The 26,083-nt window shown below is 31.5% G+C and overlaps 1 protein-coding gene across 9 annotated transcripts in view; it reads right to left on the bottom strand.

Annotated features, from left to right (window-relative positions):
• Positions 1-26,083, bottom strand: part of KTN1 (kinectin 1) — a 90,815-nt gene that overhangs the window by 20,087 nt on the left and 44,645 nt on the right. For 7 of the 9 annotated variants that reach the window (XM_036238348.1, XM_036238353.1, XM_036238352.1 and 4 more), the window contains exons 11-32: positions 24,297-24,463; positions 23,819-23,887; positions 22,374-22,411; positions 21,617-21,707; positions 21,196-21,264; positions 20,653-20,690; positions 20,421-20,502; positions 19,557-19,625; positions 12,801-12,835; positions 12,291-12,381; positions 11,543-11,611; positions 10,914-10,951; positions 10,138-10,228; positions 9,920-9,988; positions 8,795-8,832; positions 8,111-8,201; positions 7,966-8,034; positions 7,463-7,500; positions 5,265-5,355; positions 3,412-3,480; positions 2,378-2,415; positions 879-969 (exon numbers count right to left, since the gene is read on the bottom strand). In XM_036238348.1, the coding sequence (XP_036094241.1) occupies positions 879-969; positions 2,378-2,415; positions 3,412-3,480; positions 5,265-5,355; positions 7,463-7,500; positions 7,966-8,034; positions 8,111-8,201; positions 8,795-8,832; positions 9,920-9,988; positions 10,138-10,228; positions 10,914-10,951; positions 11,543-11,611; positions 12,291-12,381; positions 12,801-12,835; positions 19,557-19,625; positions 20,421-20,502; positions 20,653-20,690; positions 21,196-21,264; positions 21,617-21,707; positions 22,374-22,411; positions 23,819-23,887; positions 24,297-24,463 (1,541 nt within the window). The remainder of the gene's footprint in view (positions 1-878; positions 970-2,377; positions 2,416-3,411; positions 3,481-5,264; positions 5,356-7,462; positions 7,501-7,965; positions 8,035-8,110; positions 8,202-8,794; positions 8,833-9,919; positions 9,989-10,137; positions 10,229-10,913; positions 10,952-11,542; positions 11,612-12,290; positions 12,382-12,800; positions 12,836-19,556; positions 19,626-20,420; positions 20,503-20,652; positions 20,691-21,195; positions 21,265-21,616; positions 21,708-22,373; positions 22,412-23,818; positions 23,888-24,296; positions 24,464-26,083) is intronic. The other 2 variants (XM_036238351.1, XM_036238355.1) reach the window with 1 other exon arrangement.

Raw genomic sequence — 26,083 nt, 5'->3', positions numbered from 1 at the left:
CATACAAGGGCAATTCACATACCTAATTTTGACAAACTCAGGGGTGGAGAACATTACAATTTGTTAACAAATTAATGCAAACTTTGAAAAATTTTACTTTCATTAGAAAATACTATTGATTTACAATCAATATCACCTTAGGTTTCAATAATATTTTTAATCTTGCTCAAGTCTTAGCAATCATACTTTTGTGTGCAAAAATTCCTTCACCTCAAAAATGTTTTGATTCTACTCACAGGTGTCACTTTCAGATCAGAGAGAATTTAAGAAATTCACCTTAATCCACTATTTATCTATTTGGTTAGAGTACTAGGATTTTATATTTCTTAGGGCATTATCGCTTCCCATTCCAGTATAATAGTATTCGGGTTCTGAAACCTCTAACACACTTAATTACAAAAATCTGAACTACCTCCCAGTTAAAAAAGGGACGTTCCAAAAGGCTTTGATAGATATTTAATTATTGAAAATACTTGGTTTGAATACTGGCATTACTCTTAGTTTACAAAAAGGCTAGCCCAATCAAAACAATAGGAAATACCTTTAATTTTAAAATGTTGAGCTGAAAGAATAATTTTCCAAAAGAAAAGTTCAGCAGAAAGGCAATTATATTTTAATTTTTTTAAATCTGAAACTATAATTATAGCTTCAATATTTAAAATATTATTCAGAAGTGTACAAATTGGTTTTTTACTTAAAAAAACTGTTCTCCAATAGAATTACTCCAATAACCCCCCTAAAACACTATACACAAAATACTTTCTTACAAAGAATAAGAAAAAAATCTAAAGTAAAAGCAAATTTTAAAAAATTCTGAACCATGATATTTCAGTGAAGTAATAAAAAGAAAAGTTTTATTCTGATAAAGATTTACTTACATTATTTTTCTTCCTCTGGTGTTCAACTGCGTCCTTCAAAGAATCTAACTCATTCTGGAGACAAGTTATTTCTTTCTCTCTTTCTGAAATTCTAAACCAGAACATGAATATATACAGTAATACTTTAGGTAAACAGTGAATATATTTGTTACTACCAAATAAAAACAGCAAGTAGATAATACTTAAAAAAATGCAAACTCTTTAAGCTTAGCTATTGTTCCTGTAAAAAGCCTATCTGTGAATTCCTATTTTCAGAAACAATTTTTTAAATAAATTTTTACAAGAAGACATGCTGACATCTGCGCTAGAGAAATCATCTTTTAATAAACAGTTCATGAATACATGAACTGCTATGGTTGTAGCTACTTTTATTTTTATCTGGGGCTGTGAAGTAGCCAATTCTAGAAGAGTGAAAATTGATGTAGAAATACTCCCTTAAATATATATATTTTTCCTTCAGAGTAATAAAATCAGTTGTGACTTTAAGTGGCTAACCCACAACAAAAGTATACTATTAATGGGAGGTAGGTATTCTCTTATCATTTTCATAACAGTTTTGGGGTTCATGTTTTTCTGCTTCTGTTTAATGAGTTAGTTATTTCCCAGAAACACAGGAAGCAATGAAAAAGATTCACAATTCAATTGTCATAGTTGAGAACAGCTTGGATAAATTACAAATGGCTCTTCCCTAAGGCAGACTACAAATAGGGTCTGGCAAACAAGGGCCCGGGGCCTGACCCACAGTCTTTTTGTATGGCCCTCGAGCTAAGAGCTGATTTTACAGTTTTAACGAATTGTTTAAAAAAAAAAAAAAAAAAAAAAAGAAACAGAAACAGACCTATGTTTGCCTACCCTTCTTTGCTCTTTACAGTTAAACTCGACTCAAAACAGTAAATAATTCTAAACGAGTAAACCACCAACTCTGTAAATAAGCCATGAGGAATAACATTTAGATTACTTACATCACCTGATATATTTAATATGGTTAACATTTAACAAACTTAAACATACAACTTATCTGAAATGACCTTAACTGTAGCCTCTTAAAGAAAAATATAGGCCAACAATAAAAAAAAAGTTTCAGTAAAAATCTCCCTAAAAGAGAACAACCATAAAGATTATTATAAGATTCTATTTTTAATTCAGACACTAAACCAAAATTTGGATTATTTAATTATGTGATTGTGTTAGAAAATTGGGATAATTTAAGGTAAATAAGCCTTCAAAGTACAGTTTAATTTGATTAGATGTTTTCTGAATGCCTGAAATATCAAAATCTCTCAACAAAATGTTCAAAGAAATCAATGCAAATGCCATAAAAAGGTATGTTAGCTCAGCCAAAGGCACAGCTGAGCACTACTGAACTGCTGTTCAAGAAATCAAAATAGAACTGTAAAAATTACATGGCCATTTGTTATATTATATTGTTTATCTGAGAACTGTTTAGCATATAAAAGCAGTTAGCATTTCCCAAATTGTGAATAAAAGTTATTACTTACACTTTCAATAGTTCTTCATGAGGGGAAAAAGAAGATGCCTATTAAAAGAGTTAAATGTTATTTCAAACCAAAGCATTCTAGACTTCAAAAATTTAACTCTTCTCAAATATAAATTAAGGCAACACCAAAGATAAACAATACCATATATTCTATCTGTCTGTCACCAAATAAAAACGTTTACAAATTTATAAAATGTACTGAGTGCTAAATAAAGTCTTCATTGTCACTACATATTTAAACTCTTCTTTATCAAGTATTTACCCTAAAATTTTCATAATGTATATTTCACATTTGACTACATTAAGCTTCCAAAAGTCAAAAAATATCACAAATGAATTCAAAATAAGAATTAGGAAAAGATAACTTGTATGTAACATTTTTATTTTATTTTTACCAAGCAGAATTATACCTCGAAAAAGTATTTTAAAAGAGTGGCAAGCTATGACCTATAGTATTGCATATTTCTGTTTCTCTCCAATTATTGAAGTTTTGTTTGGAGTAAGGGGTGGTAGGGCATATGTTAAAACAAATGTCTATAGGATTTTAAGTATTTTAGAGCAAGGTTTCCCAGCCCCTAAGCTGCAGATCAGTCAGGTCTGTGGCCAGTTAGGAACAAGGCCACACAGCAGGAGGTGAGCGGTGAAGCTTCATCAGTATTTGCAGCCGCTCCCTAGCGCTAGCATCACTGCCTTAGCTCCACCTAAGATCATCAGGCATTAGATTCTCATAGGAGCACCGGTCTCTGATGTCAAAATTAGGGACCACTCATATAGAAGATCTGAAAACATACACACACAGATACATAACAGAGCTGGAATACATATAGTAATATTATTTGTGTATACCTTATAAATTTTAGATTTTATTTTGGATATGACATAGCAAACTGCTTTGTTCTTCAGGTAAGCTGAAAAACAAAACACACACTCTATTCTCAATGGAGAGGCAAAAGCAGTAAGAATACTTACAGATAGTCATGGATTATATAATTTTTCATCACATAAATAAAAGGCAGGCCATTTAGTAGTACCTACCTGTTGGTAGTTCTGTTGCTTAAGTTGCTCAATTTGGGATTTAAACAATTTGTTTTCATCTTGTACCTCCTATTTAAACAAAAATTAAATATCAATGCCTGGACAGAGATTTTTATTTTCCACATAAAATTCTGAAATATATGATACAAGCCGGGAAATTCTAAAATAGTAATAATTTTAAAGGGGTGTAATAAGCCCTATATTAAAACACATTATAAAATTACAATACTTATTTAGTACTAGCCTGGGAGTGGGTATGTCTCAATGGAAAAAAAAAGGAGACAGAAACACACCAACTACCTATAAGATTTTAGTACAGGGTGACATCAAACCATTAAGACAAGTTCTAGTGATATTTTGGGTTAGCTACTACTTTGTTGTGGGAGGTTGTCCCAAGTACTGTATTATGTTTAGCAGTATCCATGGTCTCTATCTGCTAGATACAGCAGCATCCCTCCTCCACCAGCTGTGACAACTAAAAATGTCTCCAGATACTGCTAAATGTTCCCTGGGGAGCAGAACTACTGCAGTAATCATGGATTACTTAATAATGTGCCTAGCCTTATTCTTAAAGTTGAAAAGTTATTTTCATAAACAAATAAATTATGTAAAAATAAAACTAAACCAAAAATAAATTATAAACATATTAGAAGAAAACGTGAAAATATTTTTATGACCAGAGTGAAAGATACCTTTCATGCATGCCAAGACTTAAAACTCAAAAAATTGCTTATATTTGAATATGTAAAAATTTTAATCTTCCAAAAGAAGGGAAAAATACAAATAAAATCCAAAAAAAAAATTAAAAAAAAAAACAAATCACCTCCCATGTGACAAAAGTCTAATTTCCTTTATTATGTTAAAAAGGATCTTTAAATTAGTAAGAAAAAGCAAATTCATATACAAATGAAGAATGCTTAACTTCTCCCAATCAAATGCAAATTAAAATAATCTAACCATCAATCAAGCAGAAAACTAAATGCTTTCATCTTTGTCAGTGTTGGAGAAGATAAAAGGAAATGGCCCTCACTTGGTGAGAATGTAAATTAGTGAGCACATTTTTGGAGGATGATTTAGCATTATCTAACAAAATTTAAAATGAAACTACTTGAGAGGGAGAGGAAACGTGACAGAAAACCCTTGGAGCATGAAATATGAGCAAGAGTAGTCAGAGACAATGCAGGCATCTAAAGTTTGCTATGACTTCAAATGAATGTTTTGTAAGTACTTTCAATAGCAATTACATGAAGGTTAGGAGTTACTGGTTTTGTTTTAACTATCTCTTTCAAAAAGGAAAAAAAGAACTCTGCATAAACTTTTGACCCAAAATGTCACTTCTAAAAATTTAAAGTAGGTATACAAGCAAAAGTACTGAAAATATATATGCTAGGATATTCACTATAGAAGTGCTGTAACAAGAAACACAACTCTAAATAATCTATGGATCCATAAACTAGAACTGGTTATATAAATGATACAACCATATAACAGAATACCACAAAGCCATTAAAAGTTAAAGGTAAAAATGTGCTTATGTGAAAAGACCTCAAAAGCATTATTCACTGGGCGGGTCGGTTGTGGGGAAGGGGAATAGGGAGCAAAATACAAGAGTACGTGTGGTTAAATATATTTAAAAAGTAATTAAGTATACAAACACATATTTTATGCATGGACACTCTCAAAAGCTATACAAACAAATGATAGTAACTTAGTTCTGAGGAATGATAACCAGTATCTGGGTAGAAGGAAGAATCATTCTGTATTCTATTTTCTTTTGTCGTAGTTAAAACTGTTTTAAAAACATGCAAAGACAATAGTTCAAACAATAATTAGTTTTAAGTAAACATATTCACCTGTAACTGCTTTGTTTTGCTAGAAAGATCACTCTCCCTCTCCTTCAGCATAGTTTCTACTCTCTTCATTTCATTTTCCTTTTCTTTCAACCTAAAATTTTTACAAAGACCTTATATTTATACACAAAAAAGGACAACCAGACTCCAATATCATCTTAAAGGAAAAAAAAGATAGCAGGAACAATGCCAATCAGCTTCTTTTCCCCATATTACACCAACTTATATATTTGTTTTAAGACAATTATTTCCAGAATTATCCAACTCAAAGTCAAGTACAACCTAAAATTGCTAGTTACTTTCCTACTTAACATTTCTTAGGCCAAGTATGGCTTTATCTCCAAGGAAACTCTAAAATACGAGTCATAATTGCACACCCTAGAACTTTACTCTTAACCCTTTGTAGTAAAGTAATGCTACATATAATTTAATCTGGTTCTCCCTAACCCAACATTGATATGTCTTGCTAAATATGGCCTAAGTGAATCCTAATTGCCCTTGTCATCCTAAACAGAGACCTCTCTAGCATAACACTTAAAACCTTTAAAATGATCTGTTTAACTATCTCCTCATCAGAGAAGGAGCCCGTTTTAGCCACTTCAGTAATCCCAGTGCCAGAGGGCACACACAATAGGCTCTCAAATGTTTGCTAGGTTGAATGTTATTTTTATCCTATCTTAATCTAGAAATAATTTCAAGATGTTTACAGGCCTACTTGAAAAATGACAGAACAGCATACATGAAGAGTGGGATTAAATATTAAAAAGAAATGGCAAAATTTAAATATATATTGCTAAGTGAAAGACGCCAATCTGAAAGGGCTACATACTGTGATTCAAACTATATGATATTCTGGAACGAGCAAAACTATAGAGACAGTAACAAGATCAGTAGTTGCCAGGTACTGGAGGATGGAAAAGGAGAGAAGGAAGGAGGGAGGGAAGGAGGAACAGGTGGAACACAAGAGATTTTAAGGACAGCGAAACTATTTTTTATGGTACTGTAATGATGGATACATGTCATTTTACACATTCATTAAAACCTATAGAATGTATAAGACAAAGAGTGAACACTAATGGAAATGATGGAGTTTTGTTAACAATATATCAGTAATGGTTCATTAATTTTAACAAACTGTAGCACACTAATGTGGGATGTAAATAATAAGAAATGTGAGGGAGGGGAGACACAAGAACTCTATTTTTCTCTCAATTTTTTCTGTCAACCTAAAACTGTTACCCCTGACCAAAAAAAAAAAAAAAAAAAAAAAAAAATTCTATTAATTAAAAATAAAATGTGAAGTAGAAATAAATGTAAATTTGCATACTTTAAAACTCTATACATCTGTAACAAACAGGCCACAAATATCTCTAAGCTTTCTATTAGCAAATGTGACTAAAGCATCTTGACAGTTACACAATACCCACAAGATAAACAATTAGCTGGACAAATGAGCAGTCCCAGTGCCAAGAATAGAGACATCCCCTTCCTCTCCTTAAAGACAATGACCTACTAAATATCCTCAATATCTTACTTTCAAAGACACAGATTCAAAGGGCCACTTCTTAAACATTAATAAAGACTATGGCATCACACATCAAAGCACAATCTCTTAAAAGTAATTCTATAGAATAACAAAAAGATGAAGTCCTGGATACCCTTCTCACAACCGTAAACTGATTTAGTTTAAGAGAACATACTTTATAGGATAAAAAATTTTCTAGGATGACCGTCTACAAAGACTGATTATGTCCTATGCTGATCAGATTCAATATTTTTACTATTCAGCACAGCATAAATAATATGAAAACAGAAAGCATTTTCCTAATAAGCAAGTTACCTTTATAGACAAATTTAATATTCTTACCAAGATTATGACTAAAGATTATCTTCTGGTTAATTCAAAGGTATTCTTTCAAATACTAAAATAATTTTAATTTTAAAGAAACCTAACCTCTCTTTACAATGACTGTTAAAAAAAAAAAAAAAAAAAAAAAAAACAAGGATAAAGTCTCCAGGTATCTAGAAGCACTTAAAGAGCCTCTGTTTTATTATACCAAAGACTTAAGCTTATGTGCCTCTGATCTATAATTCTACTTAACAAGAAAGTTAATGACTTAGAAGAAACTCATCATAATATTCAAGCACATTCTGGAAAATGAGAACTTCCTCTTTAAAATTCTGGCTAAAAGTATACTTACACAGTCTCAAGTTCTTCAAATCGTGATGCAGAACATGCCTAAGAAACAGATTTACATTTTCAATTCTAATATCAAAAAGATCAAGTACTATAACACACACACACAATATCACACACCAATGAAATAAAAATATAATTATATGTAGTAAATTTAAGATTAGGCAATTTATAAAACACTAAACTTCCTTTAACTTCATTTTTAATACCTGTTTCTTGAAGAATTACAGATTAACACATCAATTAAACATAAACACTTAGGAATGAGCTTAAGAGTTCATATAAATATGTAAGGATTGAAAATTTTTTTAGGCTTAGGCTGATAAAGACGCAATAACAAACTTGACAGAGATAAAAGTTAACTTATTTTATCAACAACAAAATTAAGGTACAACAATTTTTATGGTAAAGAAACTCACTAAAATATTTATTTCTTTGCTGTCTAGTATAGTAAAATAAAGATATCTGTTTTTAATGTAATATAGTGTTCATCTGTTTACACTATACCTCTTTCAAGTTATGTTGTGCTATCTCCTGAACATGATCTTTTAAAGATTCATTTTCTTCTTGAAGATCCTAAAAAAGAATAGATGTGAACTGAAATGATATTCAAATATAAAAATGGTATTTACTTTCGTTTTTAACTTCTTACCTGTAACCATTTCCCTCTATTGGTTAGATCTTTCTCCTTCTCTTCTAAAGCAGTCTTCATGGTATTTATCTGTTCCTCCTTTCCTTTTAACCTGACAATAAGTTAACAAGAACTACCAATGAAAAATGTCACATGACTATATAAAGCAAAAATAATGGAAACTGGAAAAGTATATTTTAGGTTGCATGCACAGCCCAAACTGATTAAAATAAACTAAAAAAATAATATTTTATATCAAATTAAGAAGCACTAGATGATTAAAGAAAATAGTTCCATCTATCACTGAAGATCCAGACACTGAATAAATTAGGGTAGCCCTAACTTTCATGCCATATCACCCTGTTTATTAAGTCAATACCAGCAAGTTTAGACAGCTTACACCTGGTTTCAGTATGAAATATATAGCCAGTTTTACAATGGCTATTAAAATGGGCAAAGAGTAACTAACATCTCAATTTAAAGTCATATTCGGATTATAAATCATGAAAAATCATTCCCATCAAAAAAATCTATAGGTTAAATCTTAATGAAAAACCTAAGATCTTGAGGTGTTCTTGAGGTATAAGTTGATATTCCCTAAAATATCACTTGAAAATAAGTAAAAAGAAGCTATGATTTTCATTATAATTGCATTTAATATATGGAAGAGAGATATTAAAGGGAAATGAAAAAAATAGTACTTACAAGTTCTGAAGCTCTTGAACTTGAGAAGAGATAGATAACTGAAATACAAAGAAAAAACAGAAAAAAGGCAAGTCATAATCCTTTCAATTTACTTTATTTGGCTTTATGATAAACTTTAAAATGTGTACTATTCAAATTACAAAGATCTTAGCTGAATTATTCATGCCAAAATAAGATGTATTTTGATTCTGCCTTCCCTTGATTCTAATGACAATAAGAGTAAAAAATTAAAATGTAAGGTAGGAGGGAAGGTGGTGGCAAAAAAATAGAGTTATGAATAAGTCTACATAATGTGATACTTCTAAAATCGCAAAAATAAGAACATTACACTGTACACATATCTCCCCTACCATATGGAGCTCTTCTCCTTCTCAGTTTTCAAGGCTAGCAACTCAACAGTACTCTACGTTATCCTCCTTTAATCTCACACAGTTTAATAGTACCTTTCATCCTCACCATCTTCTCATAGTCCCTTCAGATCTTGGCTTAGATATATCTCAGGAGACTTTTGTGACCTCTCAATCTATATTAGAGGAGTTTGACCTTTCATCATACCATTTCATTCAATACGTTATCTCCAATCACTAATATAGTGTTATGACAAGTAGGAGGAACTCTGTTGAATCTGTTGAATGAATGAATCATCTCTTTCATGCAATCTCACCATTTTTCAATAAAGCCTTATCAGATTAAATTGACCCAAACCCAACTATTTCCAGTAACCATTTCTACCTCTGAAATCCCCCAATGATATCTATGTTCTACAGGCAAAGGTTGGGCAATACATATTCTGTAAGAAAACATTACAGTCCATGCAGTTAAAAAGAAAAAAAGGTTAAAAATATTTACCAAAGTGTTTTGTGTTTTGTTTTTTTTAAGTTGGCAAACTAAAATGAAACATTAATACAGAAAACATTCTAGGAAAGTCTTTAACAGTTAAAAAGATAGAGTGATTAAAATATCGAGAGCACTTTCTCAATTCAGGCAAAAAAATAAAAAGCACATAACCCAATATACTTACAGCACACTACTAAAAGTTTTTTTTCTGGGTAACGAAAAAACCAAGTAGCTCATAAATACACATACACTAACAAATCTGTCATGCTATGGCTCTGGGATTTTTACCTGTTGAGCCTTTTCAAGCTGGATATTTCCTATTTCTTCTTTTAGAGCCTCTATTTCCTGTTTCAAATCCTTGACAATGACAAAACAGACAAGATTGGACAATGGAAACACAGAAATTGACATAAAATGCAATGTACAAACAAACACATGAAATTAAATGGTATTCACTGAAGTTGATAAACAAAAAAACAAATACATAGTTTTCTATCTCCCAATACCTGAATAGTCTTCTCCTTAGTAGCAACTCTGAGAAGTTCAGTTTCCAGAAGCTCTTCCACAGACTTGATCTTTCCATCTTTTTCATGGATCCTGAGATAAAGAAACAGCATTAAACTTGAACAGAAATCAAGATCTACCAACTAAGATATAAAAATAGCACCAAATCATGAATAAGCTCACCAAATGAACTCTCCCCTTTTTAAGTAAAATAGCAACATATCTTGCAGACAGAAGGGGGAAATTACATAAAGCTCTTCCTAAGTGAGAATTAATCGGTAACTACCAAACGGCTGAAGCCTATGCATACAAGGAGAAGCTGGTGACATGCTTCAAAAGTACACAGGAAATATAGGATTTGTACCCTGAAAACACTAGGGAAAATCAAGTTCCTCTCAACAATACTGGCTTCTAGAGCACAGAAAGCTGCGGCAGAACTTACACACAATTATGGCATCATACTTTAGAGACACCTCAGCAAGAGGATGCAAGCAAAGAATTGACCTCTCTATCCAATATAATCTATTCTGTAATAGTTTCTATTGCAGAAACAGAATATTAACGAGTCAATGTGATGTTAGGAAAATAAATGGAATTAATTACCAAAAAAAATTTTTAACCATCAATTGCACTGGAAAAGCGCAGCTCATTCCAGCAATAAAAAAATATACTGAAGGTTAATCTAACATCAGCTATCTCAATTGCACAATAAAACATTCATCAGCCCTAAGAAAATGGACCAAAAGAGAAAGACCATTTTAATAATGTCATCACTTACACTTTCTTAAGTTCTTCAACTAGAGATGCAAAAGAAACCTGGAAACAGGAAGGAATCCTACTTAGTCATTTGCTCAAAATATAGATGGGTCAGAAATAAAAAGTATGTTATTCTTAAATTTTTCACTACACCAAAATCCAAATGGGAAAAGTAAACTCAGGAATTAAGTCTTTCAAGATTTTTTTAAATGTCATAATTATGAAAACGAAAAGTGCTTTGAAAGTAAGCGGCTTTAAAAGCTACTTATGGTACGTGTAAGACAAACGAAAAATCAATAGATGTTAAAATTATTACTATTTCTAACCAGATAAAAAGAATATACAACTAAAAAACTACCTAATTTCAGGTAGCCCCTTCTATTATTTAGTCTTACTTTATATTTGTATACTCAAAACCTTTTATCACTGTCACAAGAAACAATGGTAGAGTACCTAGTGCTTAGGATACACTCAACATCTAATAAATTGCAGTCTCTATTAATGATAATTGAGTCACTAAACACTCACAGATTAAAACTATAATTAACAAATTCCATGTTGAGAAGGGAAGAACAGACAAACAGAATAGCTATGCTTGAATGTAACAGGTCTGTTTGTGAAAATGGTTGCAGGATCTACTAAATACATTACCTGATCATTTTGCTTAGCCTTTAAGTCTTGAACTTCTTTTGTCAGAGATGAATTTTCTGTTCTTATTGCCTTTTTCAAAGACACAAAAACACAATATACTTTTACTTATTTTTATTTATTACTGAAAAAAATAGCTAGCTTCAATATATACTAGCTTGTCATTTTTCTTTTTCTCTCTGGAAGGTCCAGAAATCTTACTTCCTTCACATGTCTACACTTCTATAACTTCTAGATTTTTAATTCAATTATTAGCACAAGTATTTCTGGTCATGTTTCTACAACCTCACGATCATGTGGCATACCACTTGTTACCCTAAACTCAATTACATTTTTAAGTTATTTCTCTGAGCAACCTTATCTAACCTAATCAAGTCAGTTAATGATAATCCTGAAACAGAACTGCAGTCTCTCTTTTCTCTGGCCTCCAATACTATTTCAAGAACTTATGAAGTCTGCTAGTTATCATTTGGTTATAATTTAGGCATAAGTGTAGATGGGGAAACATATATTACAAACCATAACAATAGTATGTACTTCATTAAGGCAGTGAAAGCTACAATCAACTATGTACTTTTGTATTTCTAACAAAATCTTATATTTAATGAAAAAATCATATAAAGTTATAAAATGTGGGTAACTAACATGAAGTTTAAAGATATGGGGAAAATCTTACACAAATTACAGTGAAACCCCTTTATGTTCACTGAATAACCAACCAAAAGGAAAACGAATCAACAAAATGCTTTACATTCAGCTCTTCTTCTTTAGTGGCCACCTGAATAAGCCCAGTTTCAAGTAATTCTTCAACAGTCTTCAACTTCTCATCTTTTTCTTGAATGCTGAAATTATAAATTTAAAATATATATATGAACTATTTTTCAAGGTAAACAAATGATAGCATTCCCAAATATTTTATATGGATCAACTCCTGTGTCAATTGTTTCTTATAAACTTTTAATTCTAGAAACATTTCTGAGGATCTCTGATTCTGGACTAAGGGTACTTCCTCTTTACCAATAAGTAAAATGTGTTCAAGTAATGCATGCTTACATGTTAGCCTAAACAAATCATTGCTGCCACATGACACCCACAAACCTCATGCAATCCCAAACCAAATATATCAATAGCATACACCACTCTTTTCCATTATGAAGTACAAAATTTTTTTTAAGAATCTACATTAATACAGTTAATAATTGTTATCTCAAATTGAGATAGTGAGTCATTAAAATATAAAAAGAAAAGTTTAACCTCTTACCATTTTTCCATTTGTTCCACAACATCTTTATTAGGCTAAAATAAAAATCACCAAAAAAAGTTTAATTTGACCTAGTTTGCATGAGGTAAAACTAGTTTACAAATGGAATTCTATGAAAATTATTTAGTTTTAGTTAGATGCAAAATTTAGAAAGATGATCCATGTTTAAAGTGCTAATAATTAAAGAATCTAATTTACAAAACACAAAACAGAAGAAAAGTAGCTATACAAAAGACAGAAAAAGATAAAATACAAAATGGGCTGGCAAAATAAATTAGTATGTTATAAAGAATTTTTTAACTGCTATAAAAGAAAATCTTATCGAGGATAAGAAGAGAATTTGCCTTACTTCCCTTACATTAATTCAATTGTTTAAATATAAAAAAATCCAAGGTCCTAAGCCCTTGCAGGACAGGAAGGAGGCTTTGTTCTTTCTTTTTACAAATTTCTTTTAACTTTTAAAACTAAGGTGTAACATTTATAATAGTCAACTCATGTGTACAACTCAATGAATTTTTAACATGTAAATATTATATAACCACCACCCAGATGAATAGCGAATATTTTTAAATTAAGTGTAAATTGTAGAAACAATACATGAACACATTCTCCTTGCAAAGCATTAAAACGTGATATGTAAGTTGGACCCCACCTTTGACATCTCCTTCCATCCCCCTAAACACACAAAAGTCTCCCATCATAATTTACTGTGTGTCAAGAAGTGGGGCTTCCCCTCAACATTCTCAGGCCTTCAAGCAGCTAAGTACCCTGATAAAACACGTTTGGGGTCTTCTCCCTTAAACATTCTCTTCCACCCATCCCAAGCTGCTCTCTCCTAATTTCGATAAATTATTTTTACCAACGTTATTACAATCATTTTTCAAAAACACGATTAATTTTTCCATTGTCAAACCCAAATCCCAAGATTCCACTTCTTACATATTTCTAAATTAACCCTCTTTTCTTCAATGTCCTAGGTTAGGCACTCGGCTTTACGCATCTCAAATACCATCATAGCTTAATTGTCTCCCTGCCTATATTCCATATGATTATTTTGTGAGTATAGGAAGAACTTCCAAACAGGAAAAAAATTTTCCTACCATCAGAAAGAAGATAGGAGCTGTCAAAAGTACATTAAATCGGGTTTATAAACTTGTGAAAAATAAATCACACAATAAGTTTTTAATCACCAAGATGGTTTTTGTCCATCTTTATGAATGCCATCTCACATAAAGACTTAAAATTTTTAACTGTGTATAAAGTAAAAATGTTGACTGCTAAGCTGGGTTAGTTTTGTACAATTAAATACTCAAGTGTATCACCACTTATTGTGGTGATCATTTCACAGTATTCACAAATATCATATCGCTGTGTTATACACCTAAAACTAATATATGTCAATTATAGCTCAATAAAAGAAGACAACACTAGTCCAAGTGATCCCCCTAAAATGCTAGACAAAACCATAATTTTTATAACACGCTTCAATGGCTTACCCGTGTGCTAACTCAAGTTCACGGTCCTTACACAGAACACAAAGTCCTTCATGATTAGGCCCTAGTGAATCTCTATTCCTTACACCTCATACTTTGCGCTTCTACAATATATTCTGAATATGTCATTTTTGCAACATACTGCCATTACTTTCAATACGTATCTCCCTCAGCCTGGATTGCTCTTTAGTTGTTTGGCAAATTCATAGCCGTTTTTCAAAGTCAGATTTAGCTGTCCTCTTTTTCTCTCGGGTTCCTCCTCACCCTCACTCTCCTAAAATAATTCATTATCTCTTCATCCTAACCTGTACACACAATTTAAGAATTTTACTCATCAGACTGTTCTGTGTTACACATCTACCTCCACACTAAGCCACATTCTTGAGGACAGGATCCAAGTCTCATTCATCTCTGTAACCTCAGCACGTAGCACAGTTCCCAGCATATACTCAATTAGTAAATATTTAATGAAGTGAATTTCCTTTAACAAGGTCACAGTTTAACAAGTACTCTTGGTCAACTGCTCATTGAATATTTAATTAACCCAGCTTAGCATATATCCAACAGTTTTACTTTATACATTGCTATTCTTATCTAATTCAATTTTTTCCTCCCTAGATGATTTTCAAAACTACATCTTATATAATAATGAATTCTTCAATAAACTACAACCAGGCAGCAACGCAAAGAGAAAAGTCTTGCTACTGCTATTGTTTTTACTTAATAATCTCGGTCATTAAATCTTAAAAATCTACTAGAACAAAAATTAAAAACTCATGCTGCTCCTCTGCTGAACAGTCAAGATATTCAAAAACAAAACACATAAGAACCTCCACCCCCCACACACAAACACCCCAAATTTTATTCTGAATACAGATTTTTAGTAACTGATTTACTTGCATCATCCACCCACAGGCCTACATCCAAATAGAGCCTTCCCTTTTTTAGTGTATAAACAGGCACCTTACCTGGCATTTGTTGTCTTTCTGCTTCCTACACCTCAAAAAACAACAACCTGGCACCATTATTGGTTTCTGCTTCAATAATTTCAATCTTTTTCTCCAGGATAAAAATCCATGGGGTAAAAGGACTACATATTTTTACATAACTAAACTGTTCATCTCTCAACTGTCATTTAGAATTCTGACAGCTGGGTAAGAAGAGGTTAAAGGTGAAAACGAAAAAATCGAAATTACACTAATCTTTAATCTCTTCTTTCATTAGCAATAGCAATAAAAATAACCAGAAAAAAAGCCAAAGAGATGGTGGTTCTTTGGTCTGCCAAGGTGAGACAAATAAGTCAGAACTATAATCAAAAACAACAGTCATATGCTTTCTATACTATTTTGTGTCTTTTTTTTTTAAGCGCTTTCGGAGCAAAAGAAAAACGCTGAGAATTACCAAAAGGCAAATCTTAAATTGTTACCACCAAATGAGTTTCCACTTATATCAAATAATTCTTTTAAATAGATCAAAACGTGGCTATGAAATTTTGTTCTGTGGATAATTTATAAAAATTCATAAAACCATTTAAAAAATTCATCTCATGCCAAAAGTTATTTTAACAGGACCTAAAGGTACACAGAAAGCTGACAGTATATAAGTCTGACCCAGTACGGTAGAAATTAGAGAATTTTTAAAAACTATTTAAAAATTTTATTATTAACTTCCACTACACGTCCTCATTTACATAAGATATTAGAGAATGGCAATACACCCATCCCTTGATATACGCATTTTTTTATGCAAGTTCTTTTTTTAAATGTGGTAAATATCCCCCACACCCATGTATGGGGACTTTTTATACATTTATGGGTTCTCTCTTTTTCATGTCCATGATTAATTACTCTTTCTAAAAACAATTAGCTTAACTCAGCAACATACAAAGAACTAATACGTAGCAACACACAATTATCAATGATCTTCTCATTCATTAGATGGTAAATAAAAAAGCATGGGTGACTGACTACTGATGTTTTTCAGGGTTTGGTTTTACAAATATTTTGCTGAAGAAGCTGAAAATTATATGAAGGAAAAATGTCTTCCTTTTGAAATACTTTTACTTTTAGATAATGCACCTGGTCATCCATACAATTTAGAACATTCAAATATAAAAGGTATGTATTTGGCACTAAATATAACATCTTTGATCCAACTTTAGATCAAGGCATTATTTCTAACTTTAAGATTAATTATATTAAATGGAGTTTTAATGATATTTTTAATAAACTTGAAGATAATGAATCATTTACAGTTGCAGAATCCTGGAATAAATACACAATTTAAAGTTGTATCAAGAATATTGCTTTAGCTTTGAGTAATTTAAAGCCATCAACTTTAAATGCTTGTTGGAAAGCTATGGCCAGAAGTGGTTGTACCAGGAAATATGGTTCCAACAACTGAAGATGGATTGACTGGCATTATTAATTTATTATATAAATTTCAAGAAGGCGGCTCTGACAATTTAAATGTAGATGATATAATGAATTACTGGTTGATCACAAATTAACTGATAATGAATTAATTAACTTAATTCCTGAACCCCATCCTGCCATTGAATATGGTAGTGACCTTGAATCAGTTTCATATACTGCAGAAAATATTTAAAAAACTCTTCAACTGGCCACAAAACTGGAAACTACAAGTCTAGATATTAATCCAAACATCCAACAAGCCTTAAAATTTCAAACAGATTTTTAAAAATGTTGCAATGGATATCGAAGAATTTATAAAAACTTGGCAAAAGACAGGGTTGGAAAAAGATCATCCAAAAATAAACTTAAATAATGAAACCAAAGTAGTACTTCTAAATATTTCGAGCAATGAAGATAGTGACTTTGTGCCAATTATAGACAATGACAGCAAATAAAATTTATTTAGGTTTTTCTGAATTTTCATCAGCATTTTTTGGGGGAAAATATGTGAAATAAATATTTTTTATGACATATTGACCTACTTCTTTAGTTTTTTTCCATACTGGAGGACTCTTTTCAGTTTTCTTCCATGTGAAAAAAAAAAAAAAAAGATACATGCAACGGGTAATCCGCATAAATCAAGAGATGGGTGTATTAACTTTAAGGAAAAAAAAAATTAAGGCTCGTAGTTTTACTCTTGTCGAATGATAGAGAATACTATTTTTTAGTACATAACGAAAGTTAAAAGATTTTAGTTTTAAATTCAGTTTTAAACCTAAGTAGGAGTTAACAACACCTTTAATACTGGAATTCTAGGACAAATTCAGAAGTTTCTAAGCATTTGTTTTCCATCTCATTAAGTTAATTTTATAAAATTTAAAACTTTAGATAATGAAATAGGTGTTCCAGAATCTCTGATAACCAATTCACAAACACTACACTCTGCTTTTCTGGGTAGGAATTAACACGACCAAAAAAAAATATCTATCATATTTAATCTAATTTAACTCATCAATGTTGCATCTCATAAGTGGTATTTTATGTAACACTAAAAGTAAAAATGTTGCCAACTAAATTGTAACTAGAGACTGTAAGATATATCCAGGTTTCAATGATGATAAATTAAGGGATAGGAAAAAAAGCTTAAACTTTATGAAATATTATCATTATAAGCTATTCTAGAACAAATATAAATAAGAACAAGATTTAAGAATAAGACATAAATAGCATTTTAGGATTATTATGGCAGGAAGTCATGTTCCTGCACTATATATACCATCTGTTCAGCATTTTCTCCTCTTTTATCTTTAGTTTGTAGGAGTAAAGAATACACAGAGTAATAAAAAGTATGCAAAGCACTTAATATCATATTTAAAGAGGAAGGAGAATAAGTGGATTATTTCTTGACAAGTAAACAGATGTTAACTAAAATCTTCCAAAATACTTCCACAGTATTTGGCAGAGCTGCTTATACCAACTCAGTACCTGCATAAATGTAAATTTTAAAATAAAAAAGAAAGTATGCACCTGCTAAAGGGAAGTGCTATCATTTGCATTAACTCAGATTCCAGTTTCTAATAAAAATATGTTTCAAAAATTTTAAAGTATCAGAGAAACATGCAAAGCTTTTTTTAATGTGTCATTCAATATCAAGACGTTCTAGAACATTTTTAAAAACTGGAATTTGAAGAGTTGTGAAAGAGCATGAAGGCAATGCTTAGAAACAGCCACAGAAGGAACACTGCCTGGGGCTCTAGTTTATGAAGACAAGCTTTGTCAGGCTGCTACAGTTTTTTTTTGTTTATTTATTTTTATTTTTCAAGTAGAGTTGGCATTCAACATTATTCTATATTAGTTTCAGATGTATAGCATCGTGGTTAGACATTTATATAATTTACAAAGTGATCCCCTTGTATTAAGCTAGTAACCACCTGGCACTATACAGTTATTACGTTATTATTGACTATATTCCTTAGGCAGTATTTTATATCCCAGTGACTATTTGGTAACTGCAAATTTGTACCTCTTAATCCCTTCACCTTTTTCACCCAGCCCCCAACACCCCCATCTGGCAATCACCAGTTTGTTCTCTGTATCTATGAGTGTTTTTGTTTTGTTCCTTCATTTATTTTGTTTCTTAGATTCAAAATATATGTGAAATCACATGGTATTTATCTTTCTCTGTCTGACTTACTTTGCTTAGTATAATACAGGCTGCTACAGTTTTGATGGCTTGCTATAAATACAGAAAAATGTATGGCAGTAGGGGGTAGAAATGAGATAGAAAACAAATATTCTAAGAGAAAGGAATTAAGGCTTAAGACGCCTTGTATATGCAAAGCACTAGGCTAAACACTATACAAAAACTTTCCCTTTTAAATCTACCAAACATATGATGTAAATAAAATGTGAAAGACCCAATGAGAGCTCTTGGAAAGGTTATCAATATAACTCTATTTTAAGTGCTAATAGTAAGTTTCAAACTCATTCTCTTAAGAAATCATGAGGCCTTAGAGAAAGAGAGGCTCTAAAAGTCAAGGACTTTCATCCTGAAAGCCAAATAAATCAAAATGACTTTGAAAATTCTGTTTATGCATCTTATTATTACATTTTTTTCTTTTTTTGTGGAAAATGCTTATAGACAGGTTAACATTAGCTTCTTTTCATGAAGAAAAAATATATTTTCTTTTAGATTTTTGAGAAAAATCACAAGATGAACAGAAATGCAATTAAAAGACACACCTATACTTAAGTAAAATTTCTCAAAATAAATGAGATGGTTACTATTTAAGACCCATATCTTGTTGTATATTGGATATTTCTACCTTTTAACTCATGAAAAGCCTTACCTGTTCAGAAATAAGAGTCTGTAGCTTCTGAATTTCTAATTGTAATGCTTTGTTTTGGTCATTTAGAATCTAGAAGAAAGAATCTCAATTTACTTTTTTATTTAGAAAAGTAACAAAGCAATCATGAATGGGTTTCTGAAAAAATCAAACCCATATAATTAAGTACTAATAAAGTGGCAAGTGAATTATATACTGATATAATAAGGCAAATCTCACATGGCTCCATTTTTCACAGTTTCAATGAATATATTTCAGAGTATAGAAATATAGTACTAGTATAAAGTATATGTGCAATGCTCTCTAAAACCATAGTTTCTACACATTCCCCTACTTCAGGTCATGCGGTTTATCCCAAAATGGTGTTAACTCTGTGCCTGGAATTGCTTAAAGTGTATTCAAAGAGTTCAACAGTTTGTGACAATAGATACTGGGAAACTCAGCTCTCATTTAAGTGAGTGCTTATAGATTCCTATTAAATAAGAGGATAAAAAGTATACCACATTATACACAGAGATGTACCCTGGCAATCAGAATGCTTACAATACTCAAGCTGGTTGACTACAACCAGAAACTAGCATCGCACAAACACTGTAGGCAGATAAAACCATCACCAACTACCAACTAAAAACTGCACAGAAAAGGTTGGAGAAAAACAAATTTCAAAAGTCTATTATAAAAAGAAATAAATTAAGATAATCTAGGCAAAAAGTCAATGATAAAGTTCATTGTTTGTATAAGCCCTCAAATAAACTATAGAAACACTGTTGCAGAGTGATCATATATAAAAATATTTCTAGGTTCACTTCACCTGAGAACCATACAAGGTTGGTCAAAAACAGCTGAGCTGATGAGCTTTTTACACACCTTAAATTCTTCCATTTTGTCTGAAATTTCACACTGTAGCTGCTCTTCAAGTAATCTTATTTTATCATCCTTAACATGAATGCTATGAGAAAAAAATCAATTAAAATACTTCATATATTCAGAAAGTTTACATAAATTACATACACAACTACCAGTTATTAGCAATACTTTCTGCAATTATACTTGAGCATAAATGTATGAATGGCTCCATGTAGAGCACTATTTTAATCACCTTTTTTGCATCTTCTCCAGTTCATGTACAGCAGCAGCCTGTGTTTAGAATGAGATGAGGATTATATCATTTCTCAGGAAGTACTCAAAATTATTCCTTCAATTAGTTTTACATATTAAAGAGTTATATTTTCATATATTTGGAGTAAAGGTAAAGCAATATATTTCTATAATACTTTTTCCTGTCCAATGTTTTGTAGTTCCCAGTGATCAACTTTTATCATAATAAAAATGTATATCCTTTTTAAATTAATGGAAGGCTAAAACAAATCAGCACATTAAGACTGTTTTAACTGTTCCTCTAATATCTCAAAGGTGATCAATTTATTGGCTCAAACATTAATTCCAACATAAAAATAGTTAACGTCTAGGTGGGAATCATGGTCAATAGAAAAGGCTTTCAATGACATGCCATGCAACCAGACAAAAGTAACCACTATATTTACTATCTACATTGGTAAAATTAGGGCTTGCAATACTGATAAAAATAAGTGTAGATGAACTAAAATTCTCAGGTAAATGCTTGAAAGTAATAAAGATCTACCTGTTCATTTGCCAGGGCCTGTAATTTTTGCACTTCAGCTTTTAATAAGAAATTCATATTCTGTATATCCTAGAACAAGAAAAAAACAGAATTAGAAATATTTAATACAACTGATTTTTAAGTTTATAAAATATCTCTTCTACTTAAGCAAAGGTCTCCAAGGGTCTCAAATCACAATTTCTTAAATCAGAAAGAGAAACCATTAATTCCTATTATTTAGCACATTTCCCAAATTACTGTGAGAAAAACCCTTTCAACTTTTCTTCTTAGAGAGCAAAAAGGTATTTTGTAGTTTAGAAAAGAGATATCTTTCAAATGAATTCTAGAGTATTTTCCATTCTTCACAGACATTTGTTCTGATTATAAGATCAGGATAATTCGATGCCTATAATAGACTGCAGCCATTTAATAATTACTGTACCTTAAGTTCCTCCTCTTTACTTGTTAAATGATCATGTTCATTTGCTAAAGAATCTTCAGTCTGTTTTATCTGCTTATCCTTTTCTGCAATCCTTTAACAAGAAATACATTTGTACATTTAATAAACATTCAGAAGTCAAATCACAAAAGATTAAAAGCCTCAAATATGGTCATCCTTAAGTGATTTCTCATGTAACAGTATCTTCCGATTTTACTGCCTCTTTCATTTTACTACAACTCCTAAAAATACCTACCCCTATTTTAAAACTTGAAATCAAAGAAGTAATTTCTTTTTAAGCTCATAAGCCTGGCAATGTCAAAACCATACTGCAGGGCTTCTGAATGCAAGTGATCCACATCTATACAATCACATAATATACAAAAAACCCAGAAATTTGTTTTGAGTATACCACCATACCGTTAGATACAGATCAGATACAACTTCTTATTGGACACAAAAACTAATTTACTTACGCTGATCTGAAATCACAATTATCTTTTCCATATAACTGCTAAAGCTCAAATAAAAAAAAATTTCCCCAACTCTTTTTATGATGAAGACATAAAAACACAAAACATGAAATCTTTAGGAAACTAACTCACTGCAGGAGATAAAAAAGAACAAAAGTTACTCCAAATCTAGTTGAGAGTATTTTCTGAACAAGCTGGAATACAGAGTTAATCATGTGTTGAATCTAACAAGTATAAGTTAATGGTGACTAAGCAATTATAAAAGAAGTGTAGAAAAGCAAGCTTACACTTTATGTAATTCTTCTGCTAGAACTGAAGCAGAGGTCTAAGAAAGAAAAACAGTGTCAACATAAAAGCATTTAACAGAAAGTTTTAAAGTTGTACAATAATCACAACAGAGCTTTAAAAATTAAAAGAAATTAATGTATACAAAGTTGTTAAGGCAGCATCTGGCCCATGATAAGTGTTCAATAAATAGTAGCTATTATTCTGAAAGCAAATTTGACCACTAACAACCAGTATTAGGGAATTACATATCATAAGACATTTTAAATTAAAAAAGTTGACGAGCCTGAAAACTATATAACAAGCAACAAAACATAGAAAAAACAACCACAAAGTCCATTTTTTTCATCCCTGTGCCTCTTTCTTTTCTTTAGTTAACAACTTCCAATAATGAAATGATACAGTTCATGATTAAGACAACAATTAAGTAGTCTGGTAAATACCTATGCTCATCTTTACTTTTTAAAAGATATTTATATTACTCTTTAAGTACTTAATTCCTGATAAATTCTCTAGAGCTACCTCTCAGCTAATAAGATCTCAATCCAATTTGAATTGATGATTTACATACACATCCATACACAAACATCTTTTCCTATATTAAATAATTCTTCCCGATTAATTTTAGACAACAGTTTCTACCAAAAAAACAATTAAAAAAAAATGTTTGCAATCTCAAAGTTTTGGGACTTTGAACTTACCTGATTCTTAAAAACAAGGTTTTAACATTAAAGCTACTTTTTATACAGAAAAGTGACTTCTACTTTAAGATAATACTTTTTATATAAAATCTAAAATAGAAATTTTCAGTATGTACCTTATGGAAATGAATTAAATAACTCAGAAGTTTTTTTCTTTATTCTAAACATTCCACTTTTTATATTCTGAAGACTCTACACATCTATATCTATATACACTTATGTATCTATCATGTTACATTAACAATGCTGCCCGAGAAAAACAAGTCTTACAATACCACTTGCAAAAGTTTGGAAGGTTTCCCCACTCGCTAAACTAAAATGTAAATCTTAAAATGATCCTTTTGCAGATATAATCTGAGAGTAATGGTTAACATACTGTTATTATCTTGAGTATATATAAAGTTTTCCCTTATGGCTAGTCAATATTTAGTAAACACTTTTAAGACATAGATTACTATTCTTAACACATTTGGCCAATTCCTCCAGTTCTGCAGTAGGATTGTGGACATTTTTTCCTCCTATGGTAAAAACTCTCTAACTCACCTCTCCATTAGCTGGCTTTGGATTTCTTAAGTGTTTTCCCACAGAACTGTATTACCAGAGTATTTAGCACTCAGGATCATCAATGCTGACTGACTGGTCTCTCAATTTTCTATCTTGTGCTTGGCTCTCAGCAGGCACTCAGATGACTATTTACACAGCTAGAAAACTATTAATAATGATATGTAATAAGAAAGCACCATTACCTGAGCTGCTATCTGGGAATGGAATTGTTGAATTTGAGCTTTCAAAGCCTCATTCTGCTCCAAAATATCCTTTCAAAAACAGCAACCAAAAAGGAGGGGCGGGGGCGGGGGGTGGAGAGGAGGGAAGTGTGCTGTTAACAAATATACCAATGCATATGAAAAAAATGAGTTACAGATACATCTCTTTATCTTTAAAAAGGCATTTTAAAATAATAATTAGGCATTCTTTGCTGAGAGTTAATTTACAAAGTAGAAATTAAGACTATGTTGCGCTATTCCTAATACAGAAAGTGTAAGGTTATGAAAACATCTTCGAGTACATATTCAAACAAACCACACTGTGGCATGTACTCAAAGGTCAAGTTATAATTACTTATCATCACTCCAGAATTAGGATAAGGGTAGACTACCTTCTCTTCTACAAAGACACATCCAACACTGCCCACTTTTATTTTTTAAAAGAGAGAAAATTAGATACCTGAAGTTGCATTTGTAGAGACTCTTCTTTGTTCACCCTTTTTTGCTCTGATTCCATTAACTGCATTAGTCTTTGTTCCAACTGTTGTTTTGATACCAAGGTATCTGTAAGCTTACTATGCAGACTCTGTACTTCATTTTCTTTGGCCACAAATTTACTCTGTAAATCTGTAACAAAATATTGCCATCTTACAAAGGTCTCTTCCTTTGCCTGGTGACCGCCACTCATCTTTAATTGTAGGCATTATCTTCTCTAGGAAAGCCGCTTTGAATCTCTCCTCTGTTTCCCTTCCTGCATATGACTTCAGTGAAGAGACAAAGCTTACCTTTAATCACTATACCTGCCACACTGTACTAATTCATCACCTCTCCCAAATTTCTGAAATCAGAGATAGCTTTTTCTCTACATCCAGAGCTGTGCCCAAGGCTTGGCACAACAGTACATATTCAATAAATGTGTTAAATAAATAGTACATGGATGTTTAAGAGTGTTAACCCATTTTTTAAAAGCATTCTTTATTTCCCCAAAGATTGTTCAGGATTTTAGTAAGTTACTTAGTGAATTTCTTATAAATTCTCTGTACTCTCCTACCTGAAAAACAGAGAAAGATAATGAAGGCTGACAAATGTCTCAGGGTAAAATGTAAAACTTTTCTGTCTGCTTCTCTTCATAGCAATAATCCCAAAACAACAATGAAAAATGAGAAACAAAGAGTCTTTACTATAAATATTCAAAATGATAAAAAGCAAGGACCTACAACCAAGATTACTCTACCTAGCAAAGCTATCATTTAGAATCAAAGAACAGATAAAGAGTTTCCCAGACAAGAAAAGCTAAAGGAGTTCATCAACACCAAACCAGTATCACAAGAAATGTTAGAAGAAAGGGGAAGGAGGATTAAAAATAATAGTAATAAAATGGCAGTAACTACATACCTATCAACAATTACTTTGAATGTAAATGGATTAAATGCTCTAATCAAAAAACAGGGTGCCTAAATGGTCAGAAAATAAGACCTTTACATATGCTGCTTACAAAAGACTCATTTCAGATCAAAAGACAAACAAATATGGAAAGTAAAGGGATGAAAGATATTTCATGAAAATGGAAAAAAAAAAAAAAAAAAAAAAAAAGCTAGGGTAGCAATATTTATACCAGACAAAACAGACTTTAAAACAAAGCCTACGACAAGAGACAAAGAAGGACCCAGTAATCCCACTTCTGGGTATTTATCCAAAAAAACCCAAAACACTACTTCTAAGGAACATGTACGTCCATATGTTCACTACAGTATTATTTACAATAGCCAAGATTTGGAGGCAACCTGGGTGTTCATCAGTAGATGAATGGATAAAGAGGACATGGTACATATATACAATGGAATATTACTCAGCCATAAAAAAAATAATGAAATCTTGCTATCTGCAACAACATAGATGGACCTAGAGGGTATTGGGCTGAGTGATATTAAGAGAGATAGAGACAAATGGCATATGATTTGACTTACATGCGGAATCTAAGGGAAAAAATAAACAAAACAGAAAAAAACTCAGATGTAGAGAATATTTTGAGGGTTGCCAGATGAAAGGGGGTAAGGGATTAAGGAATACAAATTGGTAGTTACAAAAGAGTCACAGGATGTAAAGTATAGCATAAGGAACATAGTCGATGATATTGTAATAACTATGTAAGGTATCAGATGGTTAGATTTATCAGGGTAATCACTCCACAAGTTACATAAATGTCTAATCACTATGTTGTACATCTGAAACCAATATAATATTGTA

The sequence above is a fragment of the Rousettus aegyptiacus genome, unplaced genomic scaffold (assembly GCF_014176215.1).
Source record: "Rousettus aegyptiacus isolate mRouAeg1 unplaced genomic scaffold, mRouAeg1.p scaffold_m13_p_3, whole genome shotgun sequence".
In the NCBI taxonomy this organism is placed as follows: domain Eukaryota; kingdom Metazoa; phylum Chordata; class Mammalia; order Chiroptera; family Pteropodidae; genus Rousettus; species Rousettus aegyptiacus.
This window is presented reverse-complemented; position numbering and strand designations above follow the sequence as displayed.